General features: G+C 45.7%; 2 protein-coding genes across 2 annotated transcripts; both read left to right on the plus strand.

Moving 5' to 3' along the window:
• Window positions 1-65: 65 nt before the first annotated feature.
• Window positions 66-8,306, plus strand: LOC115077410 (extracellular calcium-sensing receptor-like). The gene is made up of 6 exons (XM_029579699.1): window positions 66-265; window positions 2,577-2,871; window positions 3,034-3,876; window positions 4,615-4,866; window positions 6,379-6,502; window positions 7,387-8,306. The coding sequence occupies exons 1-6, from the start codon at window positions 66-68 to the stop codon at window positions 8,304-8,306; spliced, it is 2,634 nt and encodes an 877-aa protein (XP_029435559.1).
• A 2,981-nt stretch (window positions 8,307-11,287) lies between these two features.
• LOC115077411 (extracellular calcium-sensing receptor-like) lies at window positions 11,288-22,828 on the plus strand. The gene is made up of 6 exons (XM_029579700.1): window positions 11,288-11,490; window positions 18,726-19,020; window positions 19,169-20,002; window positions 20,717-20,944; window positions 21,381-21,504; window positions 21,915-22,828. Exons 1-6 carry the CDS (start codon window positions 11,288-11,290, stop codon window positions 22,826-22,828), a joined length of 2,598 nt encoding a protein of 865 aa, XP_029435560.1.
• The last annotated feature ends 483 nt before the right edge of the window (window positions 22,829-23,311 follow it).

Raw genomic sequence — 23,311 nt, forward strand, 5'->3', positions numbered from 1 at the left:
TGCTCAGGTTTACGCCCTGAATGCCAACCCGGCTCTGGATAAATTGAATCCAGTTGTCTGCCGAGATGATCCTGGCTGTCTTGTTAGTGATGTCTTTAGCCATTGGCCACGTTGACTCCAGGGGCTGTGCCCTTCCTGTCCTGGAAGAGGCCGGCTACAGGAAGGAAGGGGATATCATGATCGGGGGAATAGTCCCCATTCACTGGAGCTGGAAGGACCCTGACACATCTTTCACCCAAGTCCCCGGCCCCGTCCTCTGTGAACAGTAAGACCCTTTGCTCCTTTATTATTTGAAACATATTAGCTGAGGCTAGGCCATTAATGGGCGACTGTAGAGAGCTGCCAACCAGTGCCACGGACTCTGTTTCTAAAGCCAGCAAAATTCATACAAGGGAGAAAAACAATTAATATAAAAAGAATTTACAGGCACGTGGTTTGCAGACCGAGCAACATCACATGCAGCCTCTTGCTGATCTCTGTAAACAATCCGTATCAACTCTACTGTTCTTGATTGATAAGGTAGCTTTCATCGAAAATAATCATTAAGAATAACGTCTGCAAAATGGGAGTCTTCCCCTAAAATGCTAGATGTTAAGAATTGCTTGATGCACACTTTGTTTTTGTGTGACTTGGTTCTGTGGATTTGGTATAGCCTTCCAGAAGTAGCAGGAAATGACATCTCTGGGCTTTAAACAGCGTGAGCAAAATACCATTAGAATGCTTTCTTTTCTGTGGCGGGTGTGTTGGGGGGGGAGGGGCCATTGAAAGGTGGACCCAGCTATTGCTTGCAACCTAACTCCACCCCTCGCAGACTGACTTAGGGGTAGCATCCGAAAATAAAAAATAAGTCTGGTTAACAATGGACATTGTCTCTTCTTTCTTTTTCTCGTTTTGAAGAGAATCTACACCTATAGAGAGACACAGAGTAAAAAAATGAATGGCCTTGTGTTGGGGGTGTAGACTGGGGAAGAGGTCTGGGCTCAGGAGACTCGTTCCCAGAAAGCAGAATAATGTCCCTGTACCTTGTAGCCTCACAATAGCAACATGGGGAGATAGTAGATCCTCCCTAGACTTTATAAAGGGGATGTACTGTTGTAATGCTCACATGTACTCCTTACATTGGATGGACAGCACGCCGGTCAAATAAAGCCATATAAATGAAACATAAATGGTAATGGATAAGGCAAATCAAGGAAACACAAGACATTGGCAGAGAATGACCACTTGGTTCTCTCCGTCTGCCTGTTTGTCCATGACTACTCTGCTGTGCTGGGTCTTCCTCTATCTGTAGCCTTTTCGCTTCCTCCAGCACTAAGGTCTCTAGAGGTTCAATTTTCAAAAAAAAAAAAAAAATGCATAGTGCCTACATTTTAGGAGCCCAAATTTAGGGGGTGGGGATGGTGGGAAACCACTCTTGTCCTCATCTCGGCTTGCTTTTGTATTGTTTTTAAAGCTTCACAGCCGGTTTTCACCCAGGAAGCACCAGCTCGGCAATCAATAATCCAGCTCAGGCTGTGTTCTGGCTGGGATTGACCTCAGTGCCCTGGTGCTCACTAGTTAGTGACACACAAGCTGGGTTACATCTCAGCTGCTGTGTCTGAACTCCTTAAAACATATAAAACGCATGTTTCTCAGACAGCTCCCCTACGCCCCTGGGTGCAATCAGCTTTTGAAGACGTGGAACAGTAAATGGTATCCACTTTAAAGTATTCTGAACTATAAGAATACCCTAATGCCAATTCTGTACTTTTCCCAGTGCAGACAAAGTCATTCAGTACTTCAAAATCAGCAAAGCAAGTGAGGTGCCAATGCATAACTTCTGAGGTTTCCAAAAACTCAGAATCTGCTTGCTGGGGAAAACAAGAGGTTTACGACCAACAACATTGCTTGCCTGGGCAGCAGATGTCCATCTTCTTGCCTTGTATGCTCCAGCCTTACTAACTTGTTCCATTTCATCTGGACAGGCTGACTGTAACCCCAGATACACACGTATTTATTTTTCTGATTTTTATATTCTGCTTTTTGGCACTTCAAAGCAGATTATATTCAGGTACACAGGTACAAGTAACTTGCCCAAGGTCTCAAGGAGTGACAGTGGGATTTGAACCCTGGTCTTCCTCCACTGCTCTAGCCACTAGGCTGCTTCTCTACAGTTAAACAGAGAGAGTTCCCTTTCCAGTTTCTCTAAAAAAAAAAAAAAAAAAAGAAAAAGAACAAACTACAATTCAATATATGGAATGGGGATAAAACCAGGACTGACTTATTTTATCCAGATAATATGGGGCAAACTGAGAACATTTAGACATATTTCCACAGGGAATTCACTAGATACAATAGCAAATGTGCTTAAGCCTTCATTTTATATTGACTTCATATAGATCTAAGTGAAGGTCATCATGTACAGGCTGAACCAGTCCAAGTTACTTTGGGACTGTTAGTTTTGATTCCCTTAATGACAGCAGAACTAAAGAGGTATATCTATTGAGGCGAAACGAATTTAGCTTGCTCTTGATGACATGGATTCGTCAGGTAACCCTAATGCCATTTTTTCTTCCTTTGTGTCTGCTTAATATCAGGTTCAGCATAAGACCTTATCGATGGGCTCAAGCCCTGGCCTTTGCCATTGATGAAATCAACCGAGATCAAAGCTTCCTCCCAAACATCACTTTTGGCTTCATGATCTACGACTCCTGTCTCTCCTTAGCGAAATCCCTCCGGGGCACTGAATGGATCCTGACGGGGAAGGATGACAAGCCCATTCTGAACTATCGCTGCCAGAAACTGACCCTGCTGGCTGCTGTCGTTGCTGACTCTGGTTCCAGTGAGTCAATTGCCATTGCTAGGCTATTGGGACTTCAGCGTTACCCACAGGTGTGAGTTTGTGTTAGAACCATTGCTCTTCTCTATCTTCTGCCTCCCTTTGATTGAATTATAGCATTTGTCTATATCCACTGCCATTTTTCTCTTGTGGATATTCAACTGTTTCAAAATATATAAATATAACCGTTCTAAGGGAACTTCCTGTCTTTCCAGGTCAGTTATTTTGCATCCAGCCCTCTGCTTAGCAACAAGATTCTGTTTCCATCCTTTTTTCGAACCATCCCCACTGATGACATCCAGGCTCGGGGTCTTGTCCAGTTGGTGGTTCATTTCAGGTGGACATGGGTGGGGCTCCTTTCCACTGAGAATGATTATGGTGAACAAGGGTCTCAGATCTTGAAAGGTGAACTCTTGAGGTTTGGAGTCTGTATTGCATTCCATGAAACAATCCCTCTCATTCCTACCACCAGGAAAATCAACCATATCGTTGAGGTGGTCAAGAGCACTTCTATTCATACAATACTGGTTTTTTCCCCTGATCCATATCTGTACCCAGTAATGGAAGAACTTTCAAGACAAAACATAAGTGGGAAGGTATGGATTGCCAGCGAGGGTTGGTCAACCTCTCACAGCATTTCCTCCAAAGAGCTCGCCAGAATGATGAGTGGCACCATTGGTTTTGCCATCCATGAGGGTCAAATGCCAGGGTTCCGGGAATTCCTTCTCAAAGTTCACCCTTTCACCTCTCCTAATGCAATATTGGTTAAATTATTCTGGGAGGTGGCTTTTGGGTGCCAGTGGCTCAACCCAAAGGCCAATCAGACTTTGGCCAGTGGGAATGAATATATATCCAAACTTTGGTGCACAGGAGCAGAAAAGTTAGACAAGCTTGAGAACCAATATTTTGGAGACTCTAACTTGAGAATCAGCTACAACATATACAATGCAGTTTATTCTGTGGCATATGCTCTACGGGACATGCACTCCTGTATGCCAGGGGAAGGACCCTTCACAAACAACACATGTGTAGAGATCCAGAATTTCAAACCATGGCAGGTGAGATAATATTTAGCTCTTCACAATCCACATGGACTTCTTAAAAATACAAATTTTGTCTTACATCTAAAGCCTTTGTTGTGGATCTGGTGTCTTACTTTATCCTCTGACAGATGCTAAGAATGTTGTGGAGGCCAAGTTTTGATATATGGAAATGGTAATAGAACCATGGTTTGAATGTAAGAATGGTTTCTTCTTTTTGTTTTAATTGAGTTCTATGAACCCAATATCCTAAGTTCTGAGTTTTGTCCTGAGGGTAGAAGGACAAAATCTTTATCAAGAAAATAACTCATTAAGAGAAAGATTTCTTAAATTGTAATATTGTTTTTCAGATTTCAAGGATGTTCTTGCAAGAGACAACCACTTGTTAAATTATTTTAATATTTTTGAAGCTGTGAAATCTCCATGCCAACCCAATGTCCCCTATCTCAAGTTTCAATTGTTCTTACCTTGGTAGCCTTATGTCAAGCCACAGATAGTAATTTAAGTAAATGATATATATATATATATATATATATATATATATATATATATATAAGAAACATTCCAATATGATTTTTTAATATGAATTTGCATTAGAAAATGTCACTCATTTTGACATCTGGTCCTTAGAATGTGGAGCTGGGTCTTATTTCGGGAAGGCTGGGAACATGCTTGATGGAAGGGCAGTGATGGGTCTGACAGGATGCCCAGCAAAATGGAAAAATTCTTGGAAAGTGCATATTTCTCTTACCTCAGCTCCTGCACTATATGAAGAAGGTGCACTTCAGGAACAGGATTGGGGAGGAGATGTACTTTGACAGTGATGGGAATCCCCCCGCTGTGTATGACATCATCAACTGGCAGCAGCAGCCAGATGGCACCATCGGCTACATCAAGGTGGGAAGATTTGACTCCAGGGCATCCGAAGGGCAAGAGCTGTACATCAACATCAGTGCCATCCGATGGAACACGCAACGTACCAAGACACCCACCTTGAATTATACAGAGGTACCACAAAAGGCACACAAAACAGGAGCTTGACTTTTCTTGAAGCCACAAAATGAGACAGACAGACAGAGAGAAGGATAGAAAGAGAGAGAGAGAGGCACAGAAAGATGAAGAATGACAGAGAATACAGAATGATTACCTGCTAAATTAAGATTTTGCTCTAATTCATAAGAAAATATTCCTTAAACTGAAGCAAGGAAAAGCTAAAATTTATTATTATTAAACAATTTTTATTAAGAGCACATAAAAACATAACAGCAAGAACTGCAACGTAAGCTAAAATTTATTATAAAACCACTTCAGTTCATACTGAAATAGCCAGAATAAACCTTATGTTCAAAAGGTTAATTTTAAACTCCATTTCTGCGGGCAAAGCAATGATCTTTCAGAAATTGCCTGCCTTATATTGCTTTGAAAATTATGATAAATAACTTTTCAATGATGCAGGAAGTCTTAAAATGACTCCCCCCCTTAATGGAAGTCATTCTGTATTTTGCCTAAGCCCTGTAATTATCAATAGAATTTAGATGAACAAAAATAGGATAAACCCACTCGTACTGCTGCTGTTTTGGGTTGTTTTGCCTTGGTTGTAAAAGTCAAAGCTCTTTTGTGATGCTTTCAAAGAGCGGTCACCTCCAGATCCTGAACCAGAACATGGCAGCACTATATTTCCATTCAATGCCTAAGATCAGAGCGTTCTCTAAAAGGAGCTAATTCTAGGTTATAATTGCTATATGTGTACTTGGTAGTTTGAATGGCTTCTCAAGCAAAGCTTTTTTATGTGATGCTTATGGTAGCAATATAAGAATTATCAACACAGGTTCTGTCTTCTTAGCAGCACAAGAGGGAGGAATATTTATACTGTGGGTTTTCCCCCCAATCCAATTACATAGGAGAACCAAATAAGGCCAATAATAAAATCTTTATTGTAAGGAAAATTTGTCTTTGGTTTACAAGGAATTGGTGGAAGGAAAGAGAACAGTTACGCAGAGTACAGTGTCTGACTGTTCTCCAAACACTTTCAGAAAGCTAACCTTTACATCTCCTTCCTATGTACAGTATTCTTGCTATAGGCTCCGTACCCCTCCGTTCCCCCCTTCCATCATGTGTTACCCAGACCTCTTGTAATTTGTCATTTACCATGCACCAAAAAAGGGCACCGCTTTTCTACTCCTAAGCCAGTATAGCCCCCCCCAGTGACCACCAGGCAAAATGCTTTCATGCTCCAGGCTGGAACCCACTGGTTCCTCTTTTGTGCATGTTCCTTCTGTGCTGTCTGTCAGTGTCTCTGTAAAGATGCAACTCTCCCTTTAATTGGGGCTTTGGACACCTGAGTATCTTGCCTGACCTTTGGTGCTTGTTGCCGCCAGGCAGATTAATACAATATGCATATCTTATGTCTATAATATAATCCTCTGTGGCTCACTCTTCCTTTCCTTCAGGTCAAAACATCATCCACTATAAGAACCACTGCCTCTACATTATAACACTCTCCTCCTTATCTCCCCTCAGGTCCCACGTTCGGTGTGCAGCGAGAGCTGCCTCCCTGGGTACCGTAAGGCATCTCAGAAGGGACGGCCCCTCTGCTGCTACGACTGCCTCCCATGTGCTGAGGACGAGATCTCCAATGTGACAGGTAGAGCGGAAGATTCTATTTACTATTTGCCAACGCTGTGGGACTGAAAAGCTCTGTCTGATGTCGCATTTCAAAAAAAAAAATATAGTTGCACTGGAGAAGATACAGAGAAGGGTGACCAAAATGATTCCCCTCTGAGGAAAGACTAAAGAGGTTAGGGCTGTTCAGCTTGGAGAAGAAATGGCTGAGGGGGGATATGATAGAGGTCTATAAAATTATGAGAGTACTAGATCAGGTAAATGTGAATGAGTTATTTACTCTTTCAGATAATAGAAAGACTAGGGGGTGCTCTATGAAATTATCATGTAGCACATTTAAAACTAATGGGAGAAAATTCTTTTCAACTAAATGCACAATTAAGCCCTGGAATTCTTAAGCCAGATGTTGTAGTTATGGCAGTTAGTATAGCTGCATTTATAAAAGGTTTCGATAAGTTTCTGGAGGAGAAGTCCATAAACTGCTATTAATCAAGTTGACTTAGGGAATAGCCACTGCTATTAATTGCATCAGTAGCATGGGATCTTCTTAGTGTTTGGATAATTGCCAGGTTCTTATGGCCTGGATTGGCCACTTGATGCTGGGCTTGATGGACCCTTGGTCTGATCCAATATGGCAACATTTTATGTTCTTATGGCCCAGATCTCTGCAACACCTTGACATGTTCTGATGTCACTCTTTATCCAAAGGTTTAATAAAATGTAGCTGTCATCTCGAATCAGTTTAGAGGCACAGAGAGAAAGATGTCTCAGGATTACTGCCACTTGCCTAATCCCAAGACATTGCTTGGAGGAGTTCTTTATGTGAAAACTCGAGGGACACACATCAGCCCTTTCCCTCCTTATAACACTGCAGATAGAATAACTAATCTTACATATCTGTTGCAGATTCCAATAATTGTTGGAAGTGTGCCAGTGACCACTGGCCCAATGAAGGAAGAAGTAAATGTGTCCTAAGGCAAATAGAAATTCTCTCCTTCCATGAGCCCCTGGGGGCCACGCTCACCACAGTTTCCATTTGTTGTTCAGTGTTTTCTTTGGCCATTTTATGTATCTTTGTCAGGTACCAAGATACGCCCATTGCCAGAGCCAATAACCGGGAGCTCTCCTTCCTTCTTTTGGGAGCTCTGGTGCTGAGTTTTCAATGTACTTTGTTCTTCATTGGGGTTCCTGGGTCCATGACCTGCTTACTCCGCCAACCAGTATTTGGCATCATTTTCATCTTTTGTGTCTCTTGTGTATTGGCCAAGACCATCATGGTGATCATTGCCTTTAATGCCACTAAACCCAACAGTAACTTGAGGGGATTGATGGGATCCAGGTTGCCCATTGTGATAGTTTCTGTGTCCACGCTTATTCAAGTCCTTATCTGTGTCACCTGGCTGCTGCTCTGTCCTCCCTTCCCAGAGAAGAACATGAAACTGAAGACTGGCATTATCATATGGCAGTGCAACGAGTGCTCAGATCTTGCGTTCTGGTGCATGCTGGGATACATGGGGTTACTAGCATGTGTCAGCTTCCTGGTGGCCTTCCTTGCACGCAAGTTGCCTGACAGCTTCAATGAGGCCAAATGGATCACGTTTAGCATGCTCGTGTTCCTGAGCGTCTGGTTGTCCTTCATCCCTGGCTATCTGAGCACTCAGGGGAAGGACACAGTGGCTTTGGAGATCTTTGGGATCATCTCTTCCAGTGCAGGGATTCTCATTTGTATTTTTTTCCCCAAGTGTTACATCATGTTGCTGAGACCTGACATGAACACCCGGGAGCAGCTCTTAGGGAAAGGAACCAGGAATAACAAGGCCATTTAGAAATCTATCACATGCCGCCGTTCTGCATCACGTGGTTATTGCAGTTGAAGTTCCCGGAGAACATTGGACTTTTTGTAGTCAGTGACACCTTTTAGCAGATCTTCAAAAGAGATGTAACACCTGAGCTTTCAAGATCACGTCTCTTCCCTTCTTCAGATTGACTCATACTAGATAACTGATTACTAATCATGCTGCATTGCTTTTGTATTTTTGAGGTATTGTCGATTATGCTTTTGCTATTGTGTCGTAACTTAAATAAAAGAGAAGCACTGCCAGCACAATGTGATATATATATATATATATATTTTTTAAATTAAACTTATTGCATGCCTGGTTGAATAACTGTCCAAGCCTGGTACGGTATTAAAACAGAAAATGCTTCCTCTACAGGAATTACAAAAGCACAAATTATGAGAAATGGACACACAAAATCCACGTTTAAACCTGGGAACAATCCATGTAGAGGATTGAAAAATCAGTGACCTAGCTAAGCAGAACAGCTCCGCTCACTCAAGCCAGCTCGCCGATCTCTTTCCACCCCACTATGGTCTTGGCCAGGGCTGTCCTGAGCCAGAAGGAGTGGTGGGGGGTGGGGGGGGGGCCAGAAACATGTATAGTGCTGCATGCCATCACAAGCTCCTGCTCTCTCTCTCTCTACCCACCTGTTTTCACTTTGAACATGAATCACACATGTAACGAGAGGAAGGGGGGGGGGGGGAGCTGTGACGCATCTGCTCGGGGTCCCTGTGACCCCCCTCGCTTACTCCTGTTTCCTGGGGGCTGACCGGTGGGACGGGTGAGAATGGAGCAGTCGGATCTGCACCGCACGGGCTGCCTCCCCCCCCCCACCCCGATTCCTCTCCCCTCTGGCAGGAGCATCCGACTCCCAGGCGGGGGCAGTGAGAGATAGACTCTTCATGCGGAGGGCTCCGGCCAGGTCAGCCATGGTGCCTCGATGCCTGCAGCCTGCTCCTTTTAAGGTCCCGCAATGGACTTTTCTTTGGCAGGGATCCCGTGGCCTTGCCCACCCCCCCTGACATCAGTCTGGCGGATCTGCCGTCACCTGCTCCCCCCCCCTCTCCTCATTCCCACTTTAGCAGAGTGGGACGGCGTCTGTCCTCCTCCTCCTCCGGCCCCTCAGAGCCTTCCCCGGTCCCCTAGCTGGACGGCGCTGTGCCGCCGACACTTCCAGCAGAATCTCATCCCTCCCTGCCCGGGGGGGCGAGGGGGGTGGGGGAGGGTCAGCTTGAAATATGTGCTGTCACTCCGTAACTGTTTTATTCTCCAAAATCTAAAGCGTCGACAGATTCGGAAAGCCTGCACACATGAGAAGAGGGGCCGCTTTCCGGGTTTACGTAGGTTTAGTACTCTCAGGCCCTTCGCTACCTGGGGAGAGATCCGTTTTCAAAGGCCTTAATCTGCAAGGGTAGATCTGACCATCTGAACATTGTCCCCTGCCGAGCTGCTACGATGCACACGCGTCTGACTGTCCCCAGGCTCGTGCATTTACTGGCGGTGACGAGCAGAGGGGATGTATATGATACGATGCACACGCGTCTGACTGTCCCCAGGCTCGTGCATTTACTGGCGGTGACGAGCAGAGGGGATGTATATGATACGATGCACACGCGTCTGACTGTCCCCAGGCTCGTGCATTTACTGGCGGTGACGAGCAGAGGGGATGTATATGATACGATGCACACGCGTCTGACTGTCCCCAGGCTCGTGCATTTACTGGCGGTGACGAGCAGAGGGGATGTATATGATACGATGCACACGCGTCTGACTGTCCCCAGGCTCGTGCATTTACTGGCGGTGACGAGCAGAGGGGATGTATATGATATGATGCACACGCGTCTGACTGTCCCCAGGCTCGTGCATTTACTGGCGGTGACGAGCAGAGGGGATGTACATGACGGCAGCGTTTCTTTCTGCAGGGTTAATAACCTTCGCCCCTTGAATGTGGAACCCCACCTCTCCCCCCGTGGACCGGCTGGATTTCAGAGATGGCTTTTTCCTCCTCCTTCCCTTCTCATTGGACCGCCTGGGATGCCGGTTTTCTCCGGGAGTGGGCCTGGCTCAGGAATACCCGGCCAGTTGGGTTTTTTTTTTTTTTTTTGGGGGGGGGGGGACATCCACAATGGACGTGCATGAGAAACGTTTGCACGCAGTTGAGGCAATGCAAACAAACAAGACCTCCAGCTTGTTCATGGCGGGCGTTCAGGGATCCCGACGAGTGGTGGGGGGTCCTTGAGGACGGGTAAGGGGAATCCCTCAGCTAGAACCAGCAGGGTAGCTGGGGACAAGTGCTCTGACCTAGCTCTAGCCATGGATTCCCACATATTCAAACCTAAGACTGAGAGCCCTCTGGGGACAGGCAAGTATCCACACTACCTGAATGGAATCCACTTTGCAGTGGCCGAAAGGCCGAATATAAATTTAAAATAATAATATAATAATTTTCTCATTTCCATCCTCAAATTATTGAGTAGGAAAGTTATCCACGATTTGGGTTATTTAAAATCCACTCGCCTTAGCAGAATGTCAAGAATAAACCGAATTAAACAGGATTTTCTGCGTGACGATCGTGGGCTCCTTTGAATGAAAAAAAAAAAAAAAAAGATCGCACAGTCACCTCCCATTGCGGTTTCCCCATCATATTCTGATGAGATCCTTCTGAGAATAATTAGAATTATTTTCAAAAATGGCACAAAACTGCTAACGCCTTCAGCTGTAATCACAGCAGTGTGAATTGTGCCCAACGGGCAGCCTGCCGTAATTACAGCAGGTGCGGATAAGTGATAAATAGCAGAATAAAGAGCATCTCCTGGCAGGCCTCCGTCAGCCAGCAGCTGCTTCAGCCAGATGCCGCTGCGCCCGTTCCTGCGGAGCCGTTCTGTGCTCGCCACAGCCGCTCGACTTCTTCACCCCCCCGAACGCCAAACCTGGCTCCAGGTGAATCGAGTCGGCCGCCCAGCGAGATGATCCGGGCAGTCTTGTTGGTGGTGGTGTCCTTTGCCGCCGGCCACGTTGACCCCAGGGGCTGCGCCCTGGCCGGCCCAGAGGAGGCCGGGTGCAGGAAGGAAGGGGATATCACGATCGGGGGAATAATTCCCATCCACTGGAGCTGGAAGGACCCCGACGCCTCTTTCACCCAGGTCCCCGGCCCCGTCCTCTGCCGCGAGTAAGATTCCCGCTCCTTTTAAATTTAAATTTAGCTGAGGCTAGGCCAGTACTGGGGAGCGTAGAGGGCTGCTGACCAGCGGTCACGGACTCTGTTTCCAAAGCCAGCAAATGCCAAGCAAGAAAAAAAATACAAATAATATATAAAAAAAAAAAAGAATTCGCCGGCAGGTGGTTTGCAAACAGAGCGACGTCTCATCCAGCCTCTCACTCTAGACAGCAGACGTCAAGTCTTCTCTTCTTGACTGATTCTCCCCCCCCCCTTACGTCCAATGATACTGCTAGCATTTCTTGAAAATATTCATTAAGAATAATAATCTGCAAATAGCCATTGTGGGAGTCCTGTCAAAAAGTGCTACATTTTAAGAACTGGACAATAGATCCCAGCTGCACACGGTGGCACGTCTTCACGTCTGAACGATTTAATTCTGAGGATTGATTTCTCCCCTTCCAGAAACTGCAGGGAAATTAAAGCTTTTTTTTTTTTTTTAAACTGAATGACCAAACTGGCATTTGCAGCCATTGTTTGGGGAGGGAGACGTTGCCCTATTGTCGACTGAAACTTAACACTGCGCTTCAGAGAATGACCTTGGGATAGCAACCTCCCCCCCACCGAAAAAAAAGAAGTCTGATTAACAATAGACTTTTAGCCTCCCGTGTTGTCTCTCTTTTTTTTCTTTTGGTTGCACGGTATAATTTTGGAGCAGGACCGTCTCTGTTTTACACATCTGTACGTGGCTGCATACGCCCAGCAGTGCTACAGAAATGTTAAGTAGTAGCAGCTGTAGACTTTTGCAGAGAGTTTACGCCCAAAACAAAGAAAGACACAGGAGGAATAATAAAACCACCAATGTGTTGTGCAGCGGCTTAGGCTAGGGAGAGGGACGGGCTGCGGAGGTCCGTTCCGGCCCAGGGACAGTCAGCAAGGACTGGTACCGAGAAAGCAAAATGAATATTCCTGTACTCTCTAGCACCGTCAAGAGACAGTGGGTCCCCCGCGTGGTCTCTGTGGCCTGAATTTTCAAAGCTGTATACGTACATAAAATAGTGTTTTACAAGTGCAAATGGCTGTTTGAAGAAAGCCCGGGGGGGGGGCTCAGAGCACGCAAAAGCACACGCGTAACCCGGTTTCACACGTATGTCGATGTGAACTGGTGGGGGGGGGGGGGGGGGAGGTGTTCCGGAGGGGCAGAGCTGGAGTGGGCTGGGAATTTAACATGCATACTTTCTGATTTTACCGCGTTAAGTTAATCTGCACAAGTTACACCTGTGCACGGGGCAGGTGCAACGTTGTACGAGTTAAATTTGTGCATGCACTAGGCCGATTACTCAAGAATGTTCAAAACGAACCGACGCGGGTGCGTTCGTTTTGAAAATTCGAGGGGGGAAGTCTGTGCTTATTAAGGTAGGTGCAGACCTTTCTAGAACCGTGTGCTGTTATGGAATTACCCTTTCCGAGGGGCTGTATGGTGGGATGTACAGTTGTAAGGTTCCTTGTTAATATGTAGCGTGAGCAGTTTGCACACTTGGGTGGGCAGCATGTTGGGGCAATGTGTTTGTACTGAGAGAAATGAGCTTCCTCAAGCCTTCGGATCGTTCTGGGCCTGAATTTTTTAAAACACGCTCTTCTGAATGTTTGCAGATGGGTTACCACCAATAGCTAAAGCTTATTATCTTACTCGTGAAGCCTATGCGCTGAAATAAGAAGGAGGCTGAGGATGTACATCTGGAATGAAATTAAGATTTAACTGAGGAGCTGAAGATTTCGTTAGAAGTTCCAGACGCTTACTCTGCGTTACAAGTTCCTTTCGTGCCAGGACCTGCAATTTCTTTCAAAACTTTGTGTAGTCTCGTTTTGCTTCTCAAATCAGCTTATATCCTGTCCATTCTGGGCGGACACAGATGAAAATAAATTGTATTTTTTTTTTTTTAAATCTCCGAGAAAGGACATGTTAAATGGGGGTGCGGGATTTTCGTTAACATATCCGTCCGATGTGGAGTCTGGTATAAAGATTCAAGTTACGGGGATCCTGACCAGCTGTCCTGGTTCGTGTAGGAAACACTGTGGCAGGCATCTCAGCAGTTACCCTTCTCTAGCGAACCCAGTGCTTTACGTGACCACCAGCTTGATAGCTGGGGCTGGAAACGTTTTTCGCTTTCTTGCTTCGATGACAAAGCGTGAATAATCTGGATTTTATAGGTGTGAAAGGATTTTTTAAAATTTCGTTTAGGTTTTGTTTTGTTGCGGGGGGGGGGGGGGGTGGGGGCAGGAATTTTGTTCTATTTAATTTTTTTTTTTTTAAGTAGCTTTGCTTTGTGTTAAAAAAAAACCAAAACAAAAGTCAGGCAGCCCCCAGGGCCCCCCACTCTCACTGCAAAAATCCCTATACAAAAAAAAACCCATAACAAAGTGCCCGCCAATGACAAACGTCATTGTTGTGTTGGTGTCGCTCCTGCCCCGTTAAGATGTTTATGATTGCGGGGACGCGGTTGTTCTAAAGCTGAGCCCAGCTCGGCGCCTTTAAAAGCGCGCGAGCAGCCTGCTTTTTGCGTACTTGCTTATTCGATGCGCCGAGGAGAGGTGGCGCTCTAGGGGCAGAGCTGCGACTCAAACGCGGACTTTTCTAAAACGTGTCGAGCGCGCGTTACGCCCCCTTAACGTGCGGCAGATGTGGCAGTGCATGGCCCCCCGCTCGACCGGCTGCCCAAGGATTTTCAAAACCAACTCCACACGTGGACATTTGCTTTGACAATACTCGGGAAAGCCCGTGTGTACAATACCCCCGTAGACATTAGCGCCATACGGACTGTTATCAAAATACCCACCACTGAGTGCCTTCGTATCGCTTTCTTTATCCCTGCTTTTTTCCTTATCCTTGCCTTCTTCTCTTGAAGGTTGCATTTAGCACTGAATTCTCTGTAATATTTCCTGTGCTCCTTTTTGATTTGTTAGAACAGTGTCGTATCGCTTCATCACGTGAGAAGAATAATCTTAAACGGTATACATTTCCTTAATAACAGGAAACTTTAAATGGAAAAATGCCTTATGAATAATAATAATAATAAAAAATTTAGAAGGCAGATGGGCGATCAGATAGGTTACACGAACCCTCAGGCCAGGGAGATGATGGTACTTGAGCTCAGCATACAGAGAGGTTAAGTGACCAGCTGAAGGTCATCCACACTGAGTTGGGGACTACAAGGGAGCGTGGAAGCTCAGATCAAATTATCCAGTTGTGTCTCTGTGCTTCGATATTCTCGGTTGCTTGGAAGGGGAAGGGCGAATAGGTGCTTCCGTGTATGTCCTGCTATGCTTTCTCTCAGTAAAGAGTTCCCCAGAAAAGACAGGTCCCAGCATGAGGCTCCAAGGCCGGGGTAGGCTCAGGAACCACCAGGAAAATAGTCCTTCATGGAAAGGACAGTAGGGGGGGATGGTATCCCAGTGGAGGAAATCAAGGAAGCGTGGGAGAGGTGCGGAGGCAACCTTAGTTGTGTTTCTGCGTTTCTCTTTGCTGCTGGCCCCTTGTGCTTTCTCACCACTCTTCCCAGCCTCTCTCCACTACCGCCCCTCCACTTTTCCTGCCATTTTTCTCTCTCTCTGGGCTCTGCCACTAACTGCCCTCCCTCCTTCTTGCGGCGGGAGATGGCGCTACAGCGGCGGCGGCGGCTGACAGAGGAGGCCCCACCCCAGCCCGGGTGGGAGCAGGAAGACAGAGTGGGCTCGTGCTCCCCGGTATCCCCCTCCCCCCCCCCCCCCGCATTTCATCTTGTTTAGCATGGAGTTGGGGGGGGGGGGGGGGCGGCAGGGGGGCAGGGCAGCTGCAGGGAGAGAGAACGTAATGCTTCCTTGTTTTCCTGTTGCCTCCAGGGTAACACAAAGATGGGGGATGACTGGGAAGGCAAACACAGAAACTGGACCCACAGCAGCTACCGCGGCTTCTCTCTGTGTCAGCTGCTGTGCGGCTAGGGCTTCACGGAGATTCGCTGCACAGCGGCCCAAGTGATTGGGGCAGCCCTGGTTTTTGAGCTTACAGAAATCCAGGACTGGCCTGGAGTTTCCAACCGGCCGGTATTCACCTGGCCTGGTCAGAGCAATAGAAAAGCCGGTAATTGGCCGGGCGCTCTGACTGGAGGAGGGAGGAAGTGTGTTGCACAATGCTGGTCATTCTTCCTCCTCCTTTTCTTTCCCTGTGGCATGTGCCAGAAAGATCCTCTTCCTCCTGGCCCCCCACCCCCACTCCCAGGCCTGCTGCCTGTTGCCATGGGGATGATAGGGCGGGGCTGGAGCAGACACAATGCAGCAGAAGGGACATGCTTTGCTCTCTGTGGCTCCTCCCCTTCCTGTCCCTCCCCCACTCCTGTCTGCATTTATTGCCTGTTGCCATGGGAACAAGAGAGGCAGGGCTTCAACAGACACTCACAGCAACTGCTCTTCTCTGCTCCCAGGAGACTCCAGACTTCCTGTTGGCAGCGGGTAGATAGAGGATGAGAAGCCCATCACATCCACAGCCACTACCTAGCACCAGGCAAGCTGTGAATGATGTGGTAGAAGGAAGATGTCGAGAAGGACCATCACTGATGGTCTCTTAGCTGCCTCTGTCCCGGAATCATTTTTTTTTCTGCTTGCTTATTATTTTTTTTTCTCGCATGTACAAATGGAAAGGGAAGTGTACTTAGCTGACATTATCCCCTCCCAGGTCTCACGGAAAGTTCTATTGTGAGCCTGATGGCTTTTTGGTATTGCCGACTGTCACGTCAGCTTCTCTGCTGGCAGTGGGGAAGCTTGAAATTCTGTCAAGTGTCATCTGTTCACTGCCGATGAAGACACTATAACCTATGGCTGATTGTGCATCTCCTCTGGCAACACTATCAACACTCCTGCTTTCTTTAGTGGTGGCGGTAGAGGAGAAGGCGGCTTGTCCTGTTCAGATAATGGAACCAGCTGGGAACGATTGTGTTTCCATGGGGGAATTCACAAGATTAAGCAACAAACGCACTCATGTCTTCCTTCCTGATTGTTTTCATCAAGGGTCTTCTGGCATACGGTTGTCAACAAGGTCGTGTCATAGGGGGCAGGCTTAATCCAGTCTTGGACTTGTACTTCTAATGACCTTAAGAAAAACCAGCACTACATCTTTAGCCATTCAATATGATCAAACCAGGACTGGTTTACTCTCACTCTTCTGACAGAGAACTGGTGACAAACCTTATTCAGAAGACTCCAGGTCATTACTGAAAAGCTGAGCCATTCCTCGTTTTGCCCTAATTGCATGCTGGGATATATCCAAGGGTTCTAAGGAAATATGGAGATGTCCTGGCAGCTTTGCTGGCTGATCTTTTCAATGCTTCTTTAGAGTCTGGAGTAGTTACAGAGGACTGGAAAAGGGTGGATGTGGATTCTATTCTGTTGCGACCGTCACTGCCCGACATCTCCACTACGCCCACCTTACCACTTTGGCGACTCCCTCTTTGCCTGTTGGCAGTTTGGCTGCCGCGGTGTCCTCCTGCCATCCTCCTCCGGCATCCCTGGACCAGCTAGACGCTGCAAACCGCCATGTTTCCTTGGAGCCTAAGGGCGCGTGCACGGCGCGGCCCTGACTGAGGTACCAGCAGTGGCGTGAACCTCAGGGGCATTCCCCTGAGGTGATGTCATCCGCACCGGATATATAAGGTCTCTGAAATCGCTAACTAATCGAGTTAGCAAAGGTTATGGTACACGGGTTCTCTACCTAAGCTACTCTGCCTCCACGGACTCCTCGGGGGCCTCGTTTCTCTTTTGCTTTTCAGATCGCAGTCTGGAACCGGTACTCGCTCCTCGAGGGCCTTCGTTCCCGGACTTGCTACTGAATACCACTTCTGCCAGGAAGTCATCGCTGCCTCCAACATCAGTGAGTTACCTTCCCTCTCTCAGAGCGTTCCCTGGAACCAGGTACTCGCTCCTCGGGGGCCTACTTCTCTCAGCTCCTGGGCTGCTTCCAAGAAACTATTGTGTGAGTGTTACCATCAAGGTTCTGTTCCTGAACTCTGCATACGCTGCCTACTCACTATATTCAGTTTCTCTATAGCTCAGTTATCTAGGATCACTGTTCCAGTATCTGAGGGACTACAGCCCAGCCGGGCACTTCAGCTCAGTACTGCCACCTCTGGTGGTTCAATATACTGTTTAATAAAAGAACTAGTGTGTGTCTGTCTCTATACTCTGAGCCTGACCGGTGGTCCCTCTCGGGATCTTTCCCCCGGGGGCGTGGTCATCTGCTACCGGCCCAAGGATCCACCCACAACTACCTCAAACAGTAACATATTCATAATAGTTGAAGTGAGGAAGGAGGAGGCTGGGAACTACAGGCCAGTCAGTCTGACCTCTATGGTGAGCAAACTAATGGAATCGCTGCTAAAACAGAGGATAATGCAATTTTTGGAATCAATGGATTGCAAGGTCCGAGGCAGCATGGGTTTTACCAGAGGTAAATCTTGTCAGACGAATTTGATCAATTTCTTTGGTTGGGTGACCAGAGAGTTGGATCAGGGGAGAGCGCTAGACATCGTGCACTTGGATTTCAGCAAGGCCTTTGACACAGGTCTGCACAGAAGACATAAATAAATTGTGCGTTGTTGATATGGATCCTAGAGTGACGGACTGGGTTAGAAAGTGGCTGAGTGAGAGGTGACAAAGGGTAGTGATAAGTTGAGTTTTCTCTGAGGAGGGAGTTGTTACTGGAGTGTGTCTCAGTGATATTTCCTCAGACTAATTCTTTCTCAACATTTTGCGGCATAACTGAAGAATTGTCAGGAAGGGTTTATCTTTTTGCCAATGATACCAAAGTTTGCAACAGCTCTTGAATGAGGGCTCATGAGATGAGTTTGAAAGGGGGTAGACTGAGGAGTAATGTTAGGAAATATTTCTTTACAAAGAGGGTGGTGGATATGTGGAACAGCTTCCCAGTGGAAGTAGTGAATCAAAAACAGTATCTGAATTTAAGAAAGCATTGGATAAATACAGGGGATGTCTAAGGAAGTGATGAGAATTATAATGCTAAATTAATTGGATGGATGGGCAGAGTGGATGCCTTTTTCTGCCATCATGTTTCTTTGATTCCCTTCTAAACCAGTAGGACTATAAATTGATACATGTATTAGGACAAGACTAGGACTAGTTCAGTTTACCTCTGAAGATCTGAAACCATCTGGTAACCCTAGCTTCACCTTACCTTTATTTCCTTTCTGCTTTGCTATCAGGTTCAGCTTAAGGCCTTATCGTTGGGCTCAAGCTCTGGCTTTTGCCATTGATGAAATCAACCGAGATCAAAGCTTCCTCCCAAACATCACTTTAGGCTTCATGATCTATGACTCCTGTCTCTCCTTAGCGAAATCCCTCCGGGGCACTGAATGGATTCTGACGGGGAAGAATGACAAGCCCATACTAAACTATTGCTGCCAGAAACTGACCTTGTTGGCTGCCATCATTGCAGACTCTGGTTCTACCAAGTCAATTGCCATTTCCAGGTTGTTGGGACTTCAGCGTTACTTACAGGTGAGATTTTGTGCTTGGCCCATTGCTCTTCTCTCTCTACTGCTTTCCCTTTGAACAAATCATTTACTCTATCCTTCTCCATTCTAATTTTTCTGTTCTTGATGTTCAGCTGTACCAAAATATATAAGAGGAACTCTCTTTTTTCCAGGTCAGTTATTTTGCATCCAGCCCTGTGCTTAGTAACAAGGTCCTTTTTCCATCCTTTTTCCGAACTATTCCCACTGATGATATCCAGGCTCGTGGACTTGTCCAGCTGGTGGTACACTTCAAATGGAAGTGGGTGGGACTCCTGTCCACTGAGAATGATTATGGTGAACTAGGATCTCAGATCTTGAAAGGCGAGCTCTTGAGATTTGGAGTCTGTGTTGCATTCCATGAAACAATCCCTCTTATTTCCACAATGAGAAAAACCAACCGCATCGTTGAGGTGGTCAAGAAATCTTCCACCAATGTAATACTGGTTTTTTCTTCTGACCCATATATGTGCCCAGTGATGGAAGAACTTTCAAGACAAAATGTAAGTGGGAAGGTATGGATTGCCAGTGAGGGTTGGTCAACCTCTCCCACTGTTTCCACCAAAGAGCTTGCCAGATTAATGGGCGGTACCATTGGCTTTGCCATCCATGAAGGTCAGATGCCAGGGTTCAGAGAGTTCCTCCTTAAACTTCATCCTTTCACGTCATCCAATCCCATATTTGTTAAATCATTCTGGGAGGTGGCCTTTGGATGCCAATGGTCTAACCCAACAATCAACCAGACCATAGCCAATGGGATTCCAAATAAAATCTGCACAGGAATGGAAGAGCTGGACACTCTTGATAACCAATATTTTGGAGACTCTAACTTGAGAATCAGCTACAATATTTACAATGCAGTTTACTCTGTGGCACATGCCTTACGGGATATGGACGCTTGTGTGCCAGGGATAGGGCCCTTTGGCAACAACATGTGCACAAGCATTTGGAATTTCCAACCATGGCAGGTGAGATGACCTATGGTTCCTCACAATCCATGTGAAGTACTTATTATATATGAAGCAATATTCCCAATTTAGGCTACATCTGAGGTCTATGTTGTGGATGTGGTGTTTTTACTTTCTCCTCGGACAAAAGCTAGGAATATTGTGGAGGCCGTGTGCTGAAATAGATGTGGTGGGTGGAAACACTGAACCCATTTAGGAATTGGTTCATTCTTTATTTTATCTTTATTTATTTATCTGATTTCTATGGTGCCAATAAGCCCAGGTGACTCAGGTTAGGAGAATGCGGTCTTTACAAAATATTCTTTCTTGAGAAAATGATCTTCTATGAAGAACATTTCATAAATAGTAACACTATTTTTCAGCTTTCATGGGTGTTCATACATGAAACAACCACTTACTAGATTACTCTTGAGTTTGGGAACTACCAGTGCTAATCCAGTATCCTCCATCTCAAGTTTCAATGGCTGTTAATGATGTAGTCATATGTGAAACCACAGATAGTAACTCAAGTATATGAAACATCAATAATATATGGGAAACATTCCAATATGATTTATTTATACAGGTTTACACCTGAAAATATGAATCATTCTGGTCTCTGGACCTTATAATCTGGAGATAGGAAGGCTGGTGGACACATTTGATGGAAGGATCTAGCAGGGTGCCCAATAGAATGGGAAAAATCCATGGAAATGCATATTTGTCTTTCCTCAGCTCCTACACTACATGAAGAAGGTACACTTCAGGAACAAGATGGGGGAGGAGATGTACTTTGACAGTGGTGGGAATCCACCCGCTGTGTATGACATCATCAACTGGCAGCAGCAGCCAGATGGCGCCATCCACTACATCAAGGTGGGACGATTTGACTCAAGGGCACCCAGAGGGCAGGAGCTGTATCTGAACATCAGCGCCATCCGATGGAGTACGCAACACACTGAGGTAGCCACCCCGAGCACACCGAGGTACCAAAATATACTCGGTAAAAAAGCTGACTTTTCTTGAAACCATAAACCAAGAGAGAAAGACAGAGAGAAATAGAAGAAGAGGCATAGAAAGACAAAGAGAGAAAGAAAACAGAAGAGAGAAAGTATAGAATGATTTCCCATTGAATGAAGGTTTCATTCTCACTCATTATGAGAGAAATTGTTTCTAAACCTAGAGAGGAAAAGCTAAAAGTTAGCTCTGAAAACCTCTCCCACTCATGATGGAAGAGCCAGAATAAATCTTATATTTAATAGTCAGAGCTCCTTTGTGATGCCAGTGAATGCCTTCAAAAGCAGTCACCTGTGTGGCATTTATCGCATCCTGTAAGTCCGTCTTCCTCTGCTTCATGTCAGTAGCTCACTGTAAGATTCATTGCCTTATCTCTCCTCAGGTCCCACGTTCTGTGTGCAGTGAGACCTGCCCCACTGGGTACCGTAAGGCATCTCAGAAGGGACGGCCCCTCTGCTGCTATGACTGCCTCCCATGTGCTGAGGGTGAGATCTCCAATGTGACAGGTACAGGAGAAGACTCCGTTACCATTTTCAGCCACTGTGTGAATCATTGCTATGAAAGTAAATGTGGGCTTGACATTTGATTTATTTATTTATTTTAAACAATTTCATTACATAAACTTTAAAGACTTGATATCACTGATGGCTCATCTGTACATTACCCAACACCTTGATGTGCACCAATATCACTTTTTGTCCAATAGATTCATAAAAATTATCTGTCATCTTGAATCAGTTGAGTGGTGCAGAGACATAGGACATCTCAACATTACTGCCACTTGCCTGTACTATAACTCAAAGACATTGTCTGGAGGAACTCTCTGTGGACTGTGAAAACTCAAGGGACACAAATGAGCCGTGCCCCCCTTTAAAGCACTACAGATGGCATAACTAACGTTAAATTTCTGTTGCAGATTCTATTAATTGTTGGCAGTGTGCCAGTGATCAGTGGCCCAATGAGAGAAGAAGTGAATGTCTCCCACGGGAAATAGAATTTCTCTCCTTCCATGAGCCTCTAGGGGCTATTCTCACTGCTGTTGCCATTGGTTGTTCAGTATTGTCTCTGGCCATTTTGTACCTCTTTATCAAGTACCGAGATACACCCATTACCAAGGCCAATAACCAGGCACTGTCCTTCATTCTCTTGGTGTCCCTAGTTCTGAGTTTCCTATGTTCTCTGTTCTTCATTGGGGTTCCTTGGCCAATGACTTGTTTACTCCGCCAACCAGCCTTTGGAATTATCTTTGTCCTCTGTGTCTCTTGTGTGTTGGCCAAGACTATTATGGTGATCATCGCTTTCAATGCCACCAAACCCAACAGTAATTTGAGGGGATTGTTGGGACCTCGGGTGCCCATTGTTACAATTTCTGTTTGCAAGATTTTTCAGATCCTCATCTGCATCATCTGGCTGCTGCTCTGTCCCCCCTTCCTGGAAAAGAACATGAAACTGAAGACTGGCATTATCATATGGCAGTGCAATGAATGCTCGGATGTTGCTTTCTGGTGCATGCTGGGATACATGGGACTGTTGGCATGTGCCAGCTTCCTGGTGGCCTTCCTTGCACGCAAGTTGCCCGACAGCTTCAATGAGGCCAAATGGATCACGTTTAGCATGCTCATATTCCTGAGTGTCTGGCTGTCCTTCATCCCAGGCTATCTCAGCACCCAGGGGAAGTACATGGTTGCTGTGGAGGTCTTTGGGATCATCTCTTCCAGTGCAGGGATTCTCATTTGTATATTTTTCCCAAAGTGTTACATTATATTGCTGAGACCTGACCTGAACACCCGGGAGCAGCTCTTGGGGAAAGGGACCAGGAATAAAAGATAATACTTAACTTTTTACTAGAGATCATCACTAAGTCCATGCATCTTCTTCCATGTAGTACCAAAAAGGCTTTATATTGTATGCATATTTTTATTTATTTAATAATTTTATTGTCACTTTTCATATTTCATCTTGTTTTTGAAAATAATAGTCTAAGATGAAGCATACCAAAATATATTTCATCATGCATTTACCTTCTGAACCATGCAATCTTCACTTTTCTTCTGTCAAATTATGAAAATTACTTCCTAGAATGGAGGAAATGTCCAATATCAAATCCATCTGACCTGATATAGCAATCAAAGCAACTATACTATTTTTCACAAGAATTAGACAAGGGCCCGATATTCAGCGTCACTTAGCTGGATAAGTTGGAATTTATCCGAGTAAGTGGCAGTGTTTCAATATTCAGCCACATTCAGCGGCCACCACTTAGCTGGATAACTATTTATCTGGCTAAATAATTATTTGGCTTAAGTGGTGGGT

The sequence above is a fragment of the Rhinatrema bivittatum genome, chromosome 16, assembly GCF_901001135.1.
Source record: "Rhinatrema bivittatum chromosome 16, aRhiBiv1.1, whole genome shotgun sequence".
NCBI lineage: Eukaryota > Metazoa > Chordata > Amphibia > Gymnophiona > Rhinatrematidae > Rhinatrema > Rhinatrema bivittatum.

What these genes read in the sequence shown, in the direction of transcription:
- LOC115077410 (XM_029579699.1), top strand. Translation starts at nt 66, where the DNA reads ATGATCCTGGCTGTCTTGTTAGTGATGTCTTTAGCCATTGGCCACGTT. An exon ending in GACTTCAGCGTTACCCACAG is followed by an intron (nt 2,872 to 3,033) that starts GTGTGAGTTTGT and finishes CTGTCTTTCCAG; the next exon opens with GTCAGTTATTTTGCATCCAG. An exon ending in CCACCTTGAATTATACAGAG is followed by an intron (nt 4,867 to 6,378) that starts GTACCACAAAAG and finishes ATCTCCCCTCAG; the next exon opens with GTCCCACGTTCGGTGTGCAG.
- LOC115077411 (XM_029579700.1), top strand. Translation starts at nt 11,288, where the DNA reads ATGATCCGGGCAGTCTTGTTGGTGGTGGTGTCCTTTGCCGCCGGCCAC. An exon ending in GACTTCAGCGTTACTTACAG is followed by an intron (nt 19,021 to 19,168) that starts GTGAGATTTTGT and finishes TCTTTTTTCCAG; the next exon opens with GTCAGTTATTTTGCATCCAG. An exon ending in TGAGATCTCCAATGTGACAG is followed by an intron (nt 21,505 to 21,914) that starts GTACAGGAGAAG and finishes TTTCTGTTGCAG; the next exon opens with ATTCTATTAATTGTTGGCAG.